This window comes from Eptatretus burgeri, chromosome 11 (assembly GCF_056783735.1).
Source record: "Eptatretus burgeri isolate ZD-2024b chromosome 11, Ebu_testis_v1, whole genome shotgun sequence".
Taxonomy (NCBI): domain Eukaryota; kingdom Metazoa; phylum Chordata; class Myxini; order Myxiniformes; family Myxinidae; genus Eptatretus; species Eptatretus burgeri.
In genome coordinates this window covers 28,583,288-28,605,002 of record NC_140971.1, presented here as the reverse complement: position 1 = coordinate 28,605,002, position 21,715 = coordinate 28,583,288, and the positions used below count along the sequence as shown (strand labels likewise).

At 44.0% G+C, this 21,715-nt stretch overlaps 1 protein-coding gene across 3 annotated transcripts in view; it reads left to right on the top strand.

Moving 5' to 3' along the window:
- The window catches only part of LOC147016752 (thyroid hormone-induced protein B-like), a 94,850-nt gene that overhangs the window by 18,979 nt on the left and 54,156 nt on the right, over window positions 1-21,715 (top strand). Inside the window, exons 1-3 of one of the 3 annotated variants that reach the window (XM_085845712.1) lie at window positions 2,013-2,422; window positions 2,518-2,868; window positions 11,017-11,273. In XM_085845712.1, the coding sequence (XP_085701838.1) occupies window positions 2,344-2,422; window positions 2,518-2,868; window positions 11,017-11,273 (687 nt within the window). In that variant the 5' untranslated portion in view covers window positions 2,013-2,343. Of the gene's footprint in view, window positions 1-2,012; window positions 2,423-2,514; window positions 2,869-11,016; window positions 11,274-21,715 lie in introns of those variants that run through there. The other 2 variants (XM_085845711.1, XM_085845713.1) reach the window with 2 other exon arrangements.

Below are 21,715 nucleotides of genomic sequence, written 5' to 3'. Positions count from 1 at the left end.
TTCTCTATATTCGCATCATCATCAAGCTTTGTTTTATTTGATGCTGACCTTTGACCTTTTGACCAAGATATTAATTTGCCTTCATAGTATTCTCAAAATAAAGCTTTGGTCAAAATTTGATGACAAAAGCTGAAATGGTAAAAAATAAGTTGTGGCCCTGGCAGACACACAGACAAACACACACACACACACACACACACACACAGACACACACATACAGATATATACAATGACAGACACACACAGACAGACACAGGCAGACACACACACTGGCAGACACACACTGGCAGACACAGACAGACACAGAGATACATACACCAAGACACATACACAGACACACACATTGACACACATACACCGACAGACACATACACTGACAGACACATACACTGACAGACAGACAGACACACACACACACAGACAGACATACAGTTACACACGGACACAGAAAGGCACACACAGACACACGTACAGACACATGTACAGACACATGTACAGACACGTACAGACATGTACAAACACACACAGACAGACAGATAGACACACATAGACTGACAGACACACACAGACTGACAGACACACACACAGACTGAGACACACAGACAGATAGGCACACACACAGACACACATACAGACAGACAGACAGACACATACACTGATAGACACATTGACAGACACACACACACTGACAGACACACATTGACAGACACACAGAGATATACAGACAGACACACACGTAGACATACACACAGGCAGACAGATAGAAACACACAGACACACACACAGACTGACAGACACACACAGACTGACAGACACACAAAGATAGAAACGCAGACACAGACACACACACACAGATAGACAGACACATACACAGATAGACACATTGACAGACACACACTGACAGACACATAGACATACACAGACAGACACACACGTAGACAGACACACATACACACAGACAGACAGATAGACACACACAGACAAACACAGACACACAGAAGTGATTGCAAAACCCCGTCTTCCCCTGCGGGGGTGGGGTGGGGGGGGGTACAGGCAAATCAAAGAAACTCAAGCAGGGCCTCTTGCACCCTTGCAGGTCAGCCGTCTTCCTGTACAGCGCCAAGCTGACCTCTACATCCCTACACAACCAATTACAACTCCTATCCCCTCTGCCCATACAACTGCTATCAAACCTACACCAAGCCGATGTCATCCTCATGATGTTCAGAAGAAAAAAAAATCTTCAAATAAAGTCTTCGAGACTTTTTGCACATCATGCGAAAATCTTTGAGTTATCCTGAGATCTGATACAAATATTATTTTTCCATGAGATCATTCCGTCTGTTTTTTTAGGCACTTCACTCCAACATTTCAAGTCTCTAGCCCACCACCACCTCTTGTTCTCTCTCATGTCTACCTCTGAACTTCACTACATCCACTGTAACCTCATTCACACTTCACCGACAATTCCTCCTCTTGCTCTGTGATGCTTCCGTATCTTCTTCTATTTCCCTTGAGCCAATTTTGCAGTTGTTGACCCTTTACCCACAGGAATCCCACTTTTTCATGAGCCTTGATACCTGTGCAAAATAATGAATGAAAATGTAATTATATGTCATGGTTTTTAAATGAGTGGTTTTATCAACCATTTACTTAATTTCCCTTTGGTATTTTGGGGGAAATTACAGAAGCCACTCTCGGTTGCCTTAAATGAGTTCTGAAAAAGTACTCGTGACTCACCATTATCCCACAACTTGAAGGCCTTGATCCAAACGTCAGCAAAGGTCTCAATGGGGTACCTCCAAACACACTGGCCTCCCATCAGGGATTAACGTGCTCTCCATGCAAATGGGTCATGTCAGTTGGAACAGGCCATCAATTGGGCTTATTTTTGTTGTAGTTCCAGGAGCCATGGGGAAGGGTAGAGGGATGGGGGAGGGCTAAGGGTCAACATTTTGTTACTATGGTGGATGAATGCTTAAGAAGATAAACGGCGAGTGTGAGGCAAAGTTTCCTATTGGCTCATAACTCATGCCCCTGAAGGGTTACAACTAAGCCTGCACGAAATAGAAAAGTGAGCGGCACTTCAGGCTGAAGAAGCACGACTACTGCCAAAAGTGATGATTCTGCACACAGTCTGGTCCAAGCATCATTTCATTTCCTCCTGCACGTGAAAACTGGAAAGTGAAACATGCGCACAAAAGGCTGAGCAAGGAGACAAGCCACAGTGTGTTTTCCCTCGTTTCGCCACGGTGCACTGGCATGCCGCCAATCGTGCGGTGTCAGTGACGTGTCTGTAACGTGCAGGAGGATGCACACAGCTGAGGGTCTTGGCTACTCCGTATGCTGAGTCTCATCTATACGTACAAAATGTTCTCTCTGTCGTTTATAATATATTGCTGCTCTCTGTCTCACACTATCCGTAAGTATACTCTTTATTCTTACTCTAAGATGAAATAAATCTTCTGATGTACTTTTATACTTGTGACATCTTTTATTACATATTTGTTGCAGCAGTGGCATCATCAACTTTATCAGACCTTGGATCAGGGGAACACATACCACTGATGTTTGTTTCTAAAATTCAATCTGGAGGAGCTTTGGAAAGTTCTGGAGGTGGTGTCCATCAGTCCACTGAACGACCGTATTGGGAGGGCTCCACTTCTGCCATAAATAATCGATGGACATTGTCTGAGCAAACATCTGGTCTAGGTGGCCAACAGAACACTTTGCAGCAGACCTCGATTCCAGAAGTGAAGCTGGTAGAAACATCACCCATGACATCCGGCTATGGTCATTGTGCGTTCAAGCACAGCATGTGTGGTTACCACAGTGAAGGCATTGGTGGCTATCAATGGAGTCTTCATGGTAAGTTCTTTGCCTGTACTTTCAATCAGTTTGCAACCAGAACCAAATGTTTTTGCTTCCCTGATAATGCAGAGTTTTAGCCAAAGTCGAAAATGCTGCTTAGAGCTTCGAAATGCAATCGCTGCATTCATATTTTCCACTTTCCCTCAATACCAGACTGCATTAACATAATATTGTGTTTAAAAGTGGATAAATAAATATAAAGGTAAAACATGGACAATAGGTTAAGGTTGCTTTAAAATAACTTTTTGAAATAACATTTAAGTTTCATGGACCCTCTTGTCTTTGTTAGTTGGACTCATTCACGAGGTTAATGAAAGTGTGTACATTTTGAGCAAAGTTTGGAGTTCTATTCCACGCTGTCATGTACACCGATTATTGTCCACAATTGCATTGTCCTTGCATTGAGTGCATGATCTGCTCTTTACATGAAACTCTACTGTCCTGCAGATCATGAGACTACACTGTGTTTAATACGACTTGTGCATAGCCACCTACCCTAATGTTTAACCGCTCTTTTCACCGATTAAACTGCTACTTTGCACAAAAAATTAAACATTAGCCATAGCTATATATTCTCTTCTACCATATACGGTCATTCTGGGCACAGTTACCCTATCCGCTATATAATGACCAATTGTTCACTCCTGCCTTCCCAATGGATAGCTATAGGGGCGTGCAGGATGATATGTAACCCCTTTTAAGGGCTTTTCTAATTTCATCCTGAATTGGATTCACCAGGTGGAAGGCACCGAAATATATTGTCTGTTCTTCCAAAGGATACAAATTTCTTTGGGTCTGTGTTCATCATACAGCCAACTAACCTGTTTCCTCTTCGGTTGTAAGAATACAGATAAGTTCTCAACTTTGTAACATATACTCATCTGTCAAATATTTTATGAAAGAAGCAGACTAATTTGGTGATCTCAAGATAATCTCCACCACCATGAAAGTGCATTTCCTATGAGCCTGAAAGTTTTCATTGCTTTTACTAACCCCAGAGTTTGGGGTCTCTTACACAAATTTACCATTGAATAATCTATTTATTACATATGCAAGTATGATGGAAGTCTTTTTTTGACACAACCCCTTCCCTCCTCCCATCTCAAGTTCCTTCAATCACAATGCTTTAGTCTCTTCTCAATCTCATTTCCATCCTCTCCACTATTCCTCCCCTTCTCTTCTCCACATCTCTATCTAATACACTTCATCATCACCTCTGCACTTATCTCAATTTATCACCCACACCCCAAACTTGTACATACATAATGAAATGGATGGCTCCTCTCCATATCCATAAAACTTCAGACATTAAGCACCTTTGTCATGGCTTTGTACAATCATTAATCTCTGGTGCCAGATCTGATTGATGAGCATCAATGCAGTAGCGCACTTCCCCCAAACCAGCAACGGTTCATGAACATGTGGGTGGAATTCTATTGTTACATTGTAAGAGGATAGTTTTGCTCCACTTTGCCATATGCTTCTCAGGCTCCTCTTGTTTTCTTGTTCAAATGCATTCTAATTGATTGTCTTGCTGCTTTTGTTTTTGTTCAGAGTAATGAAACTATTCTTCATATGAGGCAACCAGTTCAAAAATGTCTCAAGGTCATCAAGCAAAGGCAGCAAATCTTGGCCATTGAGAATACATTGTCATTTCTCATCATAAACTCAGTGTTGGCTTCGAGGTTAGGGCGGCTTAGTGGTTAGGGTGGCTGGCTTGGGATCTTAGGGTCCTGAGTTTGAGCCCTGTTGGCTGCTGAATTACCATCAGGTGGGTTTGACTCAGCCTGTCATCCTTCCGAGGTCAGCGAAATGAGTAGCAGTCTACTGGTAAGGGAGACACTGCATCAGCGGCATAGCCACGTCCCAACAAAATGGTAGCTGTCAAGCTGCGGTGTACGCAAGAAGAAAAAGAAGAAATCTCATCATTGGACAACATTATCAGCACACAATGTCCACAGACTGAAGTTAAGAAATCGAAATGTGTTCAATACTAACTACATTGTACTGAATCTGTACCTCAGTGAATACTGTATATGTTTTCATTTTGACATCTAATAACACCTGTGATTTCATTGAGTGATACCTATCTTTTGAGGCAAGACTTACTTTTGAAACCTCCCAACCATTTATGGACTCCTTTTCTTGCTTGAATATACTGTGGTTGCCTAAGGATTTCAGCCATTCATACCCACATGCCCCATATTTCATGTAAACAATGTTGTCTGTTGTTTTCCTTACCTGTCACTTTCCATTTGGCCAGAAATTAATGCGGTGCTTTCTCAGAGCCTGCAAAATTAGAGGCAGAGGTTATTCAGATAATGTGTGTCTAATTACTGCTCTTGCTTAATTTTAAAATACTTGTGTTTAATGAAAACAATGTAAAAAGGAAAATCTTTATTTTTCTCTGCTGAAGACATGTTATTTTGGAAACTTTTCTCTGCGTGTGCTTTAGCACCACTCGACCAAATAATTTCCCCTTCAGTGACACACAATCTGAGCCGACATCTGGAAAGAATCGGTACACTCCAAACAGGAACATCCCCTAATCGTAAATCTGCCCAGGTTCACATTTGCTGTAAACACTCTCCTTGGTGAAGTTAATGGAGGTGGGTTAGATTTACAGATCGAGGATGCAAGAAAGATTTTGAGGCTGCATTGGTACTGCTGCATTGCATATTGTCAGGTAAAGCAAAACACATAGAAAACGCACTTTGTGGGAGTACCTCCTGTGCAACTACTCTTCGAGCAGGGCAGCTCACCGGATGATGGGAATGGGGAAAAGCCTTCAGGACCCCCATTCTTTGATGATAGGAGGGAAAGCATGGGGTAACCTTCCTGGGTCGGATTGCCGTAGTCTGTGTTGGGGTGGTGCTGAGGTGTCGTCCACCAGATAGTGGTCTCCTCGGGTTAACCTAAAACGGTCCATTTGGGTGGGTGCCTGGAATTTCCTATCCTTAAGAGAGGATGATCACCTGTCTCTGCTATCTCCAGCATTTGAACATCGGTATTGCAGCACTCTGAGGTTTGGAGGCTTGATAGTGGTGAGATCATGCCGGGTGGTTACACCTACTATTGGTCTGGTCGCTCTGATGGTTACCATATCCAAGGAGTTCCTGCTGCGATGTCCAATAAGCTGACTCCCATGATAATTGTGGTAACACCAGTTAACGAGCCTATTATGAGACAGGATTCGTCACTCCTTGGGTGTCATTTTCCTGGTCTCAAGATATGTGCAGACTGAGGCAAGTGATCTCACTGTGAAGAAGGCATTCAATGCCATGCTGGAGTCTGTAGTTGATCAGTGCGCCAGGCGAGATACTTTTCTAGTTTTGGGGGATTTCAATGCATAGACTGGCACTGATGGGGATGGTTATGAGACATGTGTTGGTCCCCATGGGTTTGGAACTGTGAACCAGAATAGCACTAAGTGCCTTGACTTTGCAAGAAGTCATGGACTTAGGGTGGCTGGTTCATGGTTTCAGCGCCCACAAGCTCATCGCTGGACTTGATATTCCAACACTGGTGGTGTGGCAGAGATTGACCATGTGCTCATTGATGGTCATTGGAGGATGATTCAGAACTGCAGGGTCAACTGGAGTGGTCAGTTCCTCAATACTGACCACAGATTTTTTGTAGCAACTCCAAAGTTTCAGCTTAAATCCAGGAGAATGGTATCATACCAGCCAAGGCTGGATGGTGGCAAGCACAAGGATGAGAGGGAAGCTGAGGAGCTGATGAACAGGCCAAGTGTGGATTTGGGAGGTCTGGGTGTTTTGAGGAATTCTGAAGAGTTGTGAAGTGCCTTCATGACTACCATACTTGATGTTGCCAGTGGATGTCTTTGAACCAACCATCAAGTCAAGAAGAACTTTTTCTCCCAAGAGACACTGTATACCATTGACCAGAGTCGCAGGGCCAGGCTTAATGGCAGAGCTGAGCTGTTCAGGGAGTTGAGGTGTAAAACTGTACATGTGCTGATGGTGGACAAGGAGGCCTATGTGCGAGGAATCTGTGAAGGGGTAGAGCATCACCAGTGGTCAAGTGGTTCTCATCCTGCTTACAGGGGAATTTGTACATTAAAAAAAAATTGTATACCAGGTTGAGGCTCATGGAGGAGCTAAGATTGCATTCCTGCAAGCCCGTCCTTTGGTATACTGCAGTTATAGCGGAGTTTATTGGGCTCTTAATGGTGGAGTCCAAAGTGAAAGCCCGGTGGGCTGGTTACTTTGAACAACAGTAGCAGGCTGACCCACCAGCTGTTGAGTTGGATATCAGGGGTGTTACTCTTCCTATTACTGACCCTCCAATCAACTGTGAACCACCTTCATTTGTGGAAACACGGGTTGCAGTGAACCGGAAGAAATGGGGTAAAGCTCGTCCTGTGTGGCATCCACACGTCCTGTGATCTGTGGCATCCATATTGAACTTCTCAAGGCTGGTGGAAATGCTGTACTCGTGTCATTGCATTTATTTCTGTACTCTGTTTGGAACACAGGCATCATCCCAACTGAGTGGAAGAGGGGCCTTGTTCCTCTCTGGAAAGGGAAGGGTGATTGCCAGGACTACAACAGTTTGTGAGGGATGATGCTCCTCTCAGTGCCGGGCAAGGTCTTTGCTCGGATAATTCTTGATCGGGTTCACCACCATCTGTTTGAGCACCAGTGCCCAGAGTAGTTGGGATTTACACCAAAGATGTCAACGATTGACCATATCCTTGCTCTTCGGTTTCTCACTGAGCACAGACGAGAGTTTTGACGGGGGCCGCTTGCAGCCGATATTCATCTCCGAAAAGCGTTTGATTCAGTGAATTAGGATGCCCTCTGGAGGATTATCAGTCTTCGTGGGGTGCCACCAAAACTGATCGATCCGATTTCTGAAACTATACTCTGGTACTGGAACTATACTCTGGTCGTACTGTGAGGTGTGGTGGTTCCATCTCCGACTTCTTTCCAGTTTTTACTGGAGTTTGTCGGGGTGTGTACTGGCTCCCACACTTTTTAGCGCTTGTATGGACTGAATTCTGGGGAGGATGTCAGAAAGATCAAGCTGCGATGTATCATTTGGGAATTAAAGATCTCTGACCTTGATTTCCCAGATAATGCAGTCATCTTTATGGAGATGCCAGATATCCTGATGGAGGCCTTACAGGCATTGCATGAAGAGTCGCAGCCACTTGGATTATGGGCCTCCTGGGTCAAAACTAAGATCCAAGCTTTCATTGACATATTGGATGCTGCTCTCTTGTCTGTTCCTGTTTGTGGTGAGGATGTTGAGGTCACAGAGATTTTCACTTCCCTTGGCAGGGATATTCATGTCTCCACATGTTGTGAGCCAGTGGTCAACAGACGTCTGGGATGGGCCTGGGGAGTCATGGATTCATTGGATCGTGGGGTGTGGTGCTATCGGTACCAATGCAGGAGGATGAAAGTCCGAGTCTTCAGGTCCCTGATGCTTCAAGTCTTGCTCTATGGATGTAAGACTTGGATTCTGACCAAGGTCTGAGACAGAGACTTGCAGTAATTCCTTCGTTACCAGGTCTCTTTGGAGAATCCTTGTCTAATGCTGGCCAGACTTTGTGTCCAACGAGGCTTTGCTCAGAGAGACTCAAATGACATTTGTTACTTGTATAGTCTGTAAGCATCAGCTGCGGCTGCATGGACATGTAGCTCGTTTTCCTGATGCTTATCCTACTCACCAGATTCTCTCAGCGAGGGATCCTCTTGAGTGGAGGAAGCCAACCGGCTGATCCATGTGCCTCATGGTTACAGCAGATTTATTGGCATTTTATTTATTGGATTAATTCAAGAAAGAGGGTGGAAGTGGAGGACTGGCGTTGCTGCAAAGACTGCTATAGCCTGTATGCTGATTCGTGTTGGCATTATCAATGTTGCAGCTGACACTACATTTTGCGATAAGCTGGGTTGTATTTTTTCCAAACTGCAACAAAGCCCATTTTAACTCATCTGCAAGTTCCATTTTGACTGATATCTTTTCCATCTACAGTTCAGAAACATTTTTTCATTGCATAATGGATGTCAAAACAAGGCTGGACATGTGACAGGCACCTGCTGTAAGTCAGGACCATTACAGCAAGTGCTGGCATGACACAGGGATTAGGGGTCTGTGATCATCATTGCAGTTCAGAGGTGGTCGGTGTGTGCGTGCGTGCGTGCGTGTGTGCGTGCGTGCGTGCATGCGCGCACGCTCCCAGGACTCAAAGTATTCACCTTTGTTTCGATGAAGGATCATGATGCACGGGTTAAGTTGTGTTATTCTCAGAGTTTTATTCTAAGGGCTCTTTTCAGGATCGTCACTGAGCACCGGAAAGCCTCCAACTGTAGTTCGTTTGAGGTCATGTTCCTGGGGATGGTTTGTAGGATCTTTGTGAGGTTCTTCTTTATCATTCCCGTTGCTCCAATTATCACTGGTACAATTTTGGCATTCTTCAGCTTCCAGGATCTTTTCACTTCATTCGTGAGGTCTTCATATTTGGTCATTTTCTTGATTTCTGAATTATTTAGACCAAAATCACTGGATACTGAAACCTCAATTAGCAAACCCTTATTTTCCTTTTTGTATCCGAATACTATATCCAGTTGCAGTGCTTTGTTTTCGATGTTCATGCGAGATTGGATGATCAGATCGTACGTGAGTGTTATGTCCTTGTTTTCAATGATTGCTTTTGATTCGTGTTTCCATGAGTTTTGTGGAACTGGAATATTGAAATTTCTGCAGATGTGCCATTGGATTACTCTACATACCTTGATGTGCCTTTGAGTGTACAGCTGTTCTGACATGAGTTTTTTACATCCCGATAGGAGGTGGCTCATGGTTTGTTTCTACCTTGCAGAACCTACACTTGTCTGATTGGCTCAGTCCTGCCATTTTCATGAGCCATTGGTGTAGTGTCCTTGTTCTCGGACATTTATTATGATTCGTTCTCCATCCAAATTTAGCTGACCTCTTGTTGTTTTTCAATTTATTGTGTGACATCTTCCATTCGCACCTATTTTTGTAATTGTTTTGCTGGATAGGTTAGCGATACCTTCTCTACTTTGTTGTCTTTGTAGTTGCTTACAAATTCGATTCGGTACTCTGTTACACTTCATTTTTCACGTATTCAGCCAACTCTGCAGTTGGTATTCTGTGTACTTGGTTGAGCTCCATCAGGGTGTGTGTGTGTGTGTGTGTGTGTGTGTGTGTGTGTGTGTGTGTGTGTGTGTGTGTGTGTGTGTGTGTGTGTGTGTGTGTGTGTGTGTGTGTGTGTGTGTGTGTGTGTGTGTGTGTGTGTGTGTGTGTGTGTGTGTGTGTGTGTGTGTGTGTGTTAACGGTTTAATATTTTTCACTGGTCAAATTCATACATGGAAACAATCAACAAACACAATCATTGAAATGGATGCAAGAATGGACAGGCATCAACTATTATTCAAAGAAAGATGTGGGGATGGTTTCACATGATGATTTATTTTGACCATCCCTACCTTGTTGACATACTTTTTTACATACCATCCCCACATACTTTGCTTTTCTTTTTTTTTTTTTTACCTCCGCCCACCGAACGGAGGTTATGTTTTTGCCACTATCTGTCTCTTTTTTGTGTGCAGGATATCTCAAAACGCTGTGGACTAATTTGGATGAAATTTGGTGGTCAGGTTTGGTGTGTGACAAAATTAGGTGGATGAGCTGGTTAGGTGAGAAGAACAAGCCGATTAAATTTTGGTTCAAGTCCGAATCCAGAACCAGCCTATCGGTGAGATACAAAACGTAAACTGTTCAGCCTGGCAGAGCTATGCTCCCTACAGAGTGCCATTCTAGTTTTGGTGGGCAATGCTTTATGATGCCTACATGTCCATGGTTTTCTGTGTTCACGTTGTAAGTACAAGGTAAAGATTATAGTTTATTTTGTCAGCTTTTTTTTGTTTTTTTATTCTTTTTTTTTCGTTTTAATTATTTTCCAACAATTATATCGGAAATAATGGATAAGACCATTTTAAGAAATTTATACCATTCATCTTCGTGGAATTGTTGTGCAATATCTGCAAGCTTCTTCCTTGAGATCAGATCCTCCAAAAGCAAACTGTGAATAGCAAGCAAGAAATAATGTGATTATGATATGAATGAACGTGTGCTCTTGTGATACAGGTAGCTTTGTAGCTGTAGAAAAAACAAGTGGACCTCCACAAGTTACTGCCCGGCTTGTGAGCCCACATATGAGCCGCTCAGCACACACCTGCGTGCAGGTGGTTTATCGCACTCTCAGCCACTGGGACTCCACACTCAGGGTATTCCTGCACCCGGACAACAATTTGATCGAGGCCCCGGCATGGGTCAGCCGCGTACGCGATGATGGCTGGCACTTTGGAAGCTTTGATGTGGAGGCTGACAGTGAAAGTTTTCAGGTAATATAACGGCATTGCAACCTCATTGTCGTTTTTGCAACATAAAATGTTATACTGTTTCCTGAAAAATTACCTGAAGTTCCAATGTAAGTGTTGTTTTGTTCACATACCAAGTGTGTGTACAGCTAAGAAAGAACCAAGTTTTTCTTGCTTAAAAGTTATCAATAATGTTTTCGCATGTCTGCATTTACTGAGTGTATGCGGCTGAAACAGATATGTGCACCTATTAAATATCCAATAATATTAGTGTTACCATTACTATACCTCATAATACAGGATATCTGAAGGTCACAATCCTACTATTAATTTACAATTGGTAAATATTTTCTACTGCAATGCATTTTTCAAGTCTGTTGTGTTTCAACCTCGTTGGTCGATTTGCATTGAAAATATCGTATTCGTGGATATTTATACGTTTTGTCATGATATGTTGTGCACAGCGAGATGCATAAGCTTTCGGAACAGAAATTCACCAGGCTGGGCAGAAAATTACATAAATGTGATGTGCAAAGCAAGGAGAGAAGATGCCAAAGGTTTATGTTACAGTTGCTCAATAGTTGTTCAAGATAAAGACTATTTCATCATTTAATGAGGAAAATGGAGCCCTATTTTAGAAGGATGTGTGTAGTTTACAAGAATATCAAGGTGAGGTGCTCAGACCATGTAAAGCTGGCGAATTACTGGAATAATGGGGGAGAGTTCTGACTCCAACACAGGAAAAAAAAATTTGTTTTTTTTTTAGGATTCAGAAGGGCAGGATCATTGAATTTAAAGCTTTGATTCTCTTCTTCTTCTTTCGGCTGCTCCCGTTAGGGGTCGCCACAGCGGATCATCCGTATGATCCGCAGAGTGATTTGGCACATGTTTTACGCCGGATGCCCTTCCTGACGCAACCCTGGTCGCCTCTTACGACACAGGGATATGGTACACCTATTTTAACCGGGGTATACACCGGCCCAGTACTCTGGTACTCATTTCGCCGACCTCGGAAGGGTGACAGGCTGAGTCAACCCCCTGGTGTATTAATTCAGTGGCCGAACGGGGCTTGAACTCCGGACCTTTTGGATCCCAAGCCGCTGCCCTAACCACTGCGCCAACACCAGGCATTGAATTTAAAGCTTTGATTATATATATATATATATATATATATATATATATATATATATATATATATATATATATATATATATATATATATATATATATATATATATATATATATATATATATATATATATATATATATATATATATATATATATATATATATATATATATATATATATATATATATTTGAAAGTGTGTCTGTCTGTGTGTCTGTGTGTGTGTTTCTCTGTGACCTATGCACGCGAAAAGTACTGGACTGATCCTCACCAAACTTCACATGCTGACAGAACATGTACCCGGGAGTGTCTCGATGTAAAAGAATTGTACTTCCGACTTCCGGTTTCCGAATTATGACGTCATCACCTGATTGCGTAACGTTAATTTTTCAAGTTCAGCCGATTGACATGGGACCAACGTAATTTGCTAGGGAATGAGAATTAAGTCGCAAATGATGACATGACACCAGCCTCACATTGTTGAGGCATTATGGTTTTTAATCTGATGTGGCAATAAATGTAAACATTTTTGAGCTCGAATCTTCTGCATATAAAATATGGCGGGGAAAATATAATATTATAGTGGTGATGAAAAAAAAAAAATAATGGTGGCAGCCTCTACAATTGTACAATCAACTGTGACATATACTCCTTCAGACCTGCCATCATCCACGGGATTCCTGTGCGGAGCACGGGTATCCCTGCTAGTATATATATACACATACATATATATATATATATATATATATATATATATATATATATATATATATATATACACATACATACATATATATATATATATATATATACACATACATATATATATATATATATATATATATATATATATATATATATATATATACACATACATATATATATATATATATATATATATATATATATATATATATATATTGTTGTGGTTACCAAATTCGCAAACCACCATTCAGGTCCCTTAGGTGAGGTATCTCGGCAAGTATATGTGTAGTTAGGCCCAAACCCGTTGTCTAGTGGGAATACATGTCATTTATGCGTGCTGCGACTCTTCAGGATAGCCGTTTTTCTTTTACTATCTTTATTTTGGACCAACCGCCATGATTACCACCACAACCACAACATCAACCACCAACCACAACGCCGCTTCACCACAACCGCCACGACCTTCATGTCACACTTCGCAACCGTCGCATCGCCACCGTTCTTGCGCCGCCTGTGGGTACCGGTGTTGGACTCGTGCAGGGCGGGCGCCGAACAGCGTGTACAAAATCACGGATTTTGTGCTTCAAAAACGGATCAAAAACGACACACGCCCACTTTTTGCCGTCCAATCGGTGAGCGAGGGGCGATTTGGCCCCGCCTCCAGGACGATCGATATATGCAAATTTGTGGATCAAAAAGCCTTCACGCCCACTTTTTCTCGGGCCAATGGGGAGCGAGGTGAAACGTCAAAGGGAGGGGGTCAAAGGCGAAGCTACGGGGGGATAAAAGGACCGTGTTCGTCAGTCAGTCGAGTCGAGAGTCGGAGAGTCCAGAGGCGGAGAGTAGGAGAGTCGGAAGCAGAGGGTCAAGACTTCGCGGGCAGTGGAGCTGCTCGTCGTGTGCGTTGGAGTCGGAACGGAGGGGACGAGCTGTGGAAAGGCGGCGACACCAGACGAGGGGGTGCTCGCGTCGTGCAGGGAGCTGCACCCGAGGGAGGCCGACAGCGTGACCTGGCCGAGGTGGAGACGCACACCAGGGATAATAAAGATCCTCTATACCCCGAGCATCAGCAACCCCCTCCTGTTTCCCCCCGCGCTGAGATAGTGCGACCAAGGGGGCCCCTTTCCCACCCCCTACCAGACACTGCCCGCGAGGCCCGCGGGGTTGGGGCGCCATCGCCGCTCCGCGTCTCATCACCAGACGGGTAGGCGCGACCCGGTCTCGGCCTCAGGCCCGCCTCATCCTTGAGGGTATTCTTTCCTTGGTTTTGGGTATGTGTTGTCGGCGCCGTCTGTGAAGTAAAATTGTATAAGTGTTGCCGTGTGCTCGGTAGTCGGTATTAGCTCTGCATTGTGTTTTCGCTTTTACATTTGCTTTTTGTGTAAATTGCATTGTGTCTTTTCTGTGTGCATTTGGTGGAATTGTATATGTGTGCTTCCCGTGTGCCGCGAATAAATGTGCTTTTGTGTTGAACTGTTTCCCGCTTCGCTTCGTCATTTCTCCCATTGAATCCTCATCTTGCTTCACGTAAAGGGTTGGTAGTGGGCTGAATACGCCCGATAATTAATCGAACCGTCGAGGTCGACGATAACACCGCTCGGTTATTCTGATAGTACGGAACGGGTCGCTTAAGTGGCCCGTGTCCGAAGTCGACCTGCGGCGAGGTGCGATCGCCCGGTCTACCCTCCGCGTGGGTACTTAGGTAGGTCGAATTTGGCGAGCAACCCTATCCCACGCGGGGGCTGATTGGCTCGATCGCGGTGAGACCGAAAGGTCCACCCGTGACTGGTTTCCGGCGTTAGTCCGAGAGGGTCACGACTGGATTGTCCGTCCGGTGGGCGACGTGCCGCGATTCGAGTTACGTGGCCGTCAGCACGCCGGCGGGCGCGAATACCGCAACAATATATACACATACATATATATATATATATATATATATATATATATATATATATATATATATATATATATATACACACATACATATATATATATATATATATATATATATACACATACATATATATACACATACATATATATATACATACATATATATATATATACACATACATATATATATATATATATATATATATATATATATATATATATATATATATATATATATATATATATACACATACATATATCTATATATATATATATATATATATATATATATATATATATATATATATATATATATATATATATATATATATATATATATATATATATGTCAACGAATTAAGATGAGCTGGCAAGAGGTGGGGATGGAGTGGGAGAGTTTCATAAGCCTGTGTGTTCCTGTCCCATGTGAACTTGGCTGGTTAACAGGAGAACTGGCAACAGCTGGTTTGTTGGGAAATTGGGTGGCATGGAAAACTAGGATGAAGGACTGTGACTCCAACTGGGAATTGGTCACTATTCTTCATTGTCAGCTCGCTTGACGTTACAACATGATCCACAAGCAGATAAAATCCTATTTACATGATTACCTCCATTGTGAACTTTATCTATTACTAGCAAGGGGCTACCCGGTGGTGCCTGGGTTGGGGAGGGGGGGCGGTTGAGGGAATACCTGTCGCTGCCCAACTGGAAGAGCTTTTCCCAGCAGTGGTTTCGGGACATGTTGGACATTGAAAAGCTATGGAATCATTTGCTTCATGGTTATTACCTTTTGCCTGTGGGCCTGCAGCAACACTACCTGACCCCACATCCCAATATAACTTTCTCACGACTAGATTTAGGTAAGTACTCGACCTAGAGGTGTGTGTGTGTATGTGTGTGTGTGTGTGTGTGTGTGTGTGTGTGTGTGTGTGTGTGTGTGTGTGTGTGTGTGTGTGTGTGTGTGTGTGTGTGTGTGTGTGTGTGTGTGTGTGTGTGTGTGTGTGTGTTTTTCGGGTCTGTCAACCTAGTTCAGTTCATTCAAAGACAATAGCAGCATCATACTTTGTGGTGCATAAGGTCATACTATATTACCGTAGGTTGCCGATCTATTTAAGTACTGGAGTGTATCAAGGGCTACCACTACATGGCGGTTGGTATTAGCACCACAATTGTCACAATCAACCTGGCCACAATTTTGGAATGTGGCTTAGGTGCTGGTGACCATTATTATTGTATACTTTCAGGTTACCCATCACACTCCAACTCGCACCTTATGCATCCTTCCTCCATCAAGCCTGCACAATCATGCCAACATCTTAGTACTCCTCCATCCCAACTACTTCCCCCCATTCCAATATGGTAGTGCTCCCACATCACCACCTATCCAACTAAATTTCAAAACAATCCACTGACTCTACTGCCACTACCCTGCTAGGAAAAAACATCCACGCATTCCCCACTCTCTTAGTGAAAGGCCCATGCCTTATTATCATCCTAATTCTCCTCTTCTTTACTCTTTAGCTGTGCCCCCTTGTCTTTAAGTGTCCATTCTGGTAAAAAATTATTCTGCATTTATTTCCTCTGCCACCGAAGGTGAAGGCACCTTTTTGCCACACCTCATAACTCTATCTTGCAGCTATCTCGACTGAGTTGCTCAATATTCTACCCTCTCGATGGCAACTATGTCCTTATTTAGATGTGGTGACAACAATTGCACACAATATTACAGATGAAGCCACAATAAATTATTTCACAAAGTTGACACTATCTATTTTGATTTTTAATTTATCCCCAGGTTACTTGGGTTAGTGAAATGAAAAGAAAATAAATCAAGAAAAGTGAAATGAAAATGCAAAATAACCAATCAGCAACTTTTCAAACACAGCGTGGGAAGTGGCCACCATAAATGGGTGACAGACGAACATATGGACAGACACCATGGTTCAATATGTATATATATATATATATATATATATATATATATATATATATATATATATATATATATATATATATATATATATATACATATATATAGTTATTTATTTATTTACTTATAGGTAAGTACACACATATACATTCATACATATGTATGTATATATATATATATATATATATATATATATATACATTTCTGTATATATTGTTGTGGTTGAGGAAATCCGCAAACCACCATTCAGGTCCCGTAGGGTGAGATATGTCTGTAAGTACATGTGTAGTTAGCCCAAACCCGTTGTTTCGAGGGAATAAATGTGATTCATTCGGGCTGCGACCCTTTAAGATAGCCGTTTTTCTGTTCTATCTTTATTTTGAACCAACCACGTCTCAACCGCCATCACACAACAACCACCAACCGCAACGCCGCTTCACAACAACAACGCCAACAGCCACGACCTTTACCTTCACAACTTGCTCTCGCAACCATCGCATCACCGCCATTCCAAGCGTCACCGTGGCCAGGGACCGCCACTTTAGACCCTCCACCACCTTCGCCTCTCCTTCTGCGGCCATTCCCGCACCACTTGTGAACGCCGAGCGTCGGGCTGTCCTGGCCTTGTGCGGGACGCGCGCCGACCGCGGGTGCAAAGAGCGGCCTTTCCGAGGAGAGGTCGGATCAGGAATGATACACGCCCACTTCTGATCCGTCCTATCAGCAAGCGCGGGGCGATTTGGCCCCGCCTCCAGGCGCGTCGGAGTAGAATCGATATATGCAAATTCGAGGATCAGGGGAGGTTCACGCCCACTTTTCCTCCGTCCAATGGGCGAGCGAGGCTCCGCCCCCGAGCTCATCCTGATCCGGAAATTTGCATATGGGTTCTCCTGCCGTACTATAAAGCGCCGAGCGCGGGGCGAATTCAGAGTGTTTTGGGCTCGGGCGAGTTGGAGAGGTGTGGCGGCGGCGGAGTGTGGCAGCAGCAGTCAAGACGGGTCTGGAGGAGAGTCAGTCTGTCAGGGTTCGGAGTCTGTCGGGGAGCTGCAGAGAGGGGAAGCCGGGAGCGCGATCGAGATCGCTCGTCACGGGACCCAAGCAAGCCAGCTATCCTCTTTCCCCAGAGCATCAACAATTCCCCCCTTTCCCCCCCCCTGCGCTGAGATAGTGCGGAAAGGGGGCCCCGTTCCCACCCCATTCCAAGCAGTGCCAACGAAACCCGCGGAGGAGCGCGGAGTCGGGGCACCGCCGCGGCATTTGCGGCTCATCACAAGACGGGTAGGCTCCACCCGGTCCTGCGCCCACAGCCCCGTCTGCCCCCTTGTCGTTGAGGGTGGCCCTTTTCTTTTGCTTTTGAGTATATGTGTTGTCGGCGCCGTCTGTAAAGTAAAACTGTGTAAGTGTTGCTGTGTGCTCGCGTAGTCGGTAGTAGATCTGCATTGTTGTGTTTCTTTTGCAATTGCTTTTGGTGCATAATTGTTGTAATTGTATATGTGTGCTATCCGTGTGCCGCGGAATAAATGTGCCTTATGTTGAACTGTTTTTCCCGTTTCGCTTCGTCTTTTCTTTAATTGAATCTCCATCTTACTTCACGTAAAGGGTTGGTAGTGGGCTAAATACGCCCGATAATTAATCGGAACCGTCGAGGTGGACGATAACACCGCTCGGTTATCCCGATAGTACGGAACGGGTCGCTTAAAGTGGCCCGAGTCCGGAGTCGACCTGTGGCGAGGTGCGATCGCCCGGTCTACCCTCCGTGTGGGTACTTAGGTAGGTCGAATTTGGCGAACAACCCTATCCCACGCGGGGGGCCGATTGGCACGATCGTGGTGAGGCCGAAAGGCCCACCCGTGACTAGTTCCCGGCGTTAGTCCGAGAGGGTCACGACAGAATTGTCCGTCCGGTGGGCGACGTGCCACAATTCGAGTTACGTGGCCGCTCGCACGCCGGCGGGCGCGAATTCGCAACAATATATATATATATATATATATATATATATATATATATATATATATATATATATATATATATATATATATATATATATATATATATATATATATATATATATATATATATATATATATAGTTTATCCTTTGCTTCCTATTACTGAGCCAGTTTCAAATCCATTTGGCAACAGTATCAGTCACTCAACAACCCTCACCTTGGCCAATAACCTTCTATGTAATACCTTATCAAAAGCTTTTTGAAAGTTTAGATAAACAAGGTCCACTGCACTTCCCTCATCTACCCAATCATAAACCGTTTCATAGAACTCCGATAAATTTGTTAAACATGAACTCCCTTTGGTAAATCCATGCTGACTACCTTTAATGAGCTTGAAATTATTCAAATGGGTCCTTCTCCATTCCTTAATTAATGATTCCAACACATTCCATGCAACTGAAGTCAAACTAATGAGTCTATAATTCCCCATTTCTTCTCTGGAACCTTTCTAAAATAGTGTTGTTACTTCTGCGACTCCAATAATCCGGTGCCTGTCCTGATTCGAACAAGTTGTTAAAAATATAACTTAACACCATGCTTATCTGCTTTCCCACCTCCTTCAATAGTCTTGGATACATATTATCTGATAATATGAAGCTCTTGCTCAACCATGAAATAGATACTCTCACCTATTGGAAGTTCCCATTACTGTTACTGTGTAAGTAAACGTAGAAGCAAAAACAAAAAAGGGTGATAAGGCTGCTATTTCACCCTCATTATCCAACAATCCAGCAAGTTTCCAAAAGGACCATTTGGAACCAAGCTGTTAGCATGGAACCTAACAGCTTGGAACCAACCAAGCTAAACCCCCCCCCCCCACCCATCCACAGTCTCAACAATCCTCTGGAAGAAGTCCTTTCTTTCAAGTTTCTGGGTCTCACTATCTGCCATGATCTTTCCTGGGAAAGCCACATTTTCAACCTGGCCTCCAAAGCCAATCGCCGACTGGGAATCCTCAGTCATGCAAAGTCCTTCCTCGGCCCAACTGAGCTCCTGACCACATACAAAGCTTTTGTCCACAGCCTCATTGAGTACTGCTCTCCCATCTGGGCTGGTGCTCCTGCCTCTCACCTTTCTCGGCTTCACACTCTGGAAACCAAGGCATTTAGGATCACTGGTATCTCCACCGTGAGACTGAGTCATTGAGCCTCTCACTCCCTCACCACAGGGCAGGTCTTCTACTGTCTCTACCATCTCTTCTACCGTCTCCAGGCATGTATTTCTGTCTTCTACCATCTCCTCTCTGGTCTTGCCCCCCCCTTGCTCTGTCTGCAATATGTCCCCCCCCCACCCCCATATTTCTGCAGGGCATTCAAGGTCTGCCAGCAACCCCCTTCTGGTATAACTACCAAAATCACGAATCACTGCTCACATTCACTCCTTTATTCCTCTTTTTCCCACCTTTGAGATAAACTCCCACACTCTCTTCAATCCCATTCTTCCCTCCAGGCCTTTAAAATAACCGTTCACCACCGCCTCTTATTTTCCCCCATCCAAAATAGATCTTTTCTACCCCTGTTAATCTACCCCAAACACACCTCCTTCAAATTCGCTGCTTTCCTTCTTGAAAGTCCCTGTGGTGTCCATCTTGTATACCCAGTGTTCCCCACCCCATCTCTCTCCCTTCCACAGATCTAATGTCTCTGTTCCCCACTGTTTTGTCCTTCCCACTCCTGCCCCTCTTGTCTCATGCCCCACTTGCTGTGCGTTGTGTGTGAGTTCTCATACGAGCCTCGACAAGGTATACAAAGAAAAAAAACAGGACCAATTGAGCATTATCCACAGAAGTTGTATTTTGAACATTGTGGACTTTGCAAATAAAAGTTTCTGCATCATTGGCTGCCTGGTCACTGAGTTCCCCATCACCCAGACTTTTCAGCAAGTTGTGATTGTCCTTGAAGACTTTCCAGGAGGTATTCTTGCTGTGGCTAACCAAACAAGATGTCGTGTCACTGCATGTCAGGGAGTGAAACACAAGCAGGCTGGTTAGCACATTGTCATCGATTTGGGCATTGTCACATTGCAATTAAATCAGAGCCATCTCCCTAGACATATCGTGTGCTTTCGATACAGTCTGGCACCCTGCCCTGCTCACCAAACTCTCTTCCTATGGTATCCAAGGCCATCTCCACTCATGGCTCATAGACTTCCTCTCCTGTCGCAGCCAATGTGTGGCCCTTAATGGAGTTCTCTCATCCCCTCTTCCTGTGCAGGCTGGAGTTCCTCAAGGTAGCGTTCTGGGCCCTGTTCTTTTTCTGGTTTTCATCAATGATCTTTCCGACTCTCTGGAACATCCTCTTTAGCTCTTTGCTGATGGCTCCACCCTCTGCCGTACCTTCTGTCATCCCTCAGATCGGCAAGCAGTAGCCTCTTCACTCTGCAGATCTGGATAAAATCATAAGCTGGTCCAACACATAGAACATGCTTTCAATGCTGGAAAATCTCTCATACTTTCACTATGTCTCTCTGAAAGGACCTATTGAAGAAGTCCTTTCATTCAAGCTTCTAGGTCTCACTATCTACCATGATCTTTCCTGGGAAAGCCACATTTCCAAGCTGGCCACCAAAGCCAATTGCCAACTGGGCATCCTCCATCATGCAAGGTCCTTCCTTGGCACATCTGAGCTCCTGACCACGTACAAAGCTTTTGTCCACAGCCTGATGGAGTACTGTTCTCCACTCTGGGCTGGTGCACCTGCCTCTCACCTTTCTTGGCTTCACGCTGTGGAAACCAAGGCATTTGGGATCATTGGTATCTCCCGCAATGAGGCTGAGTCTTTGGGCTTCTCACTCTCTCACCGC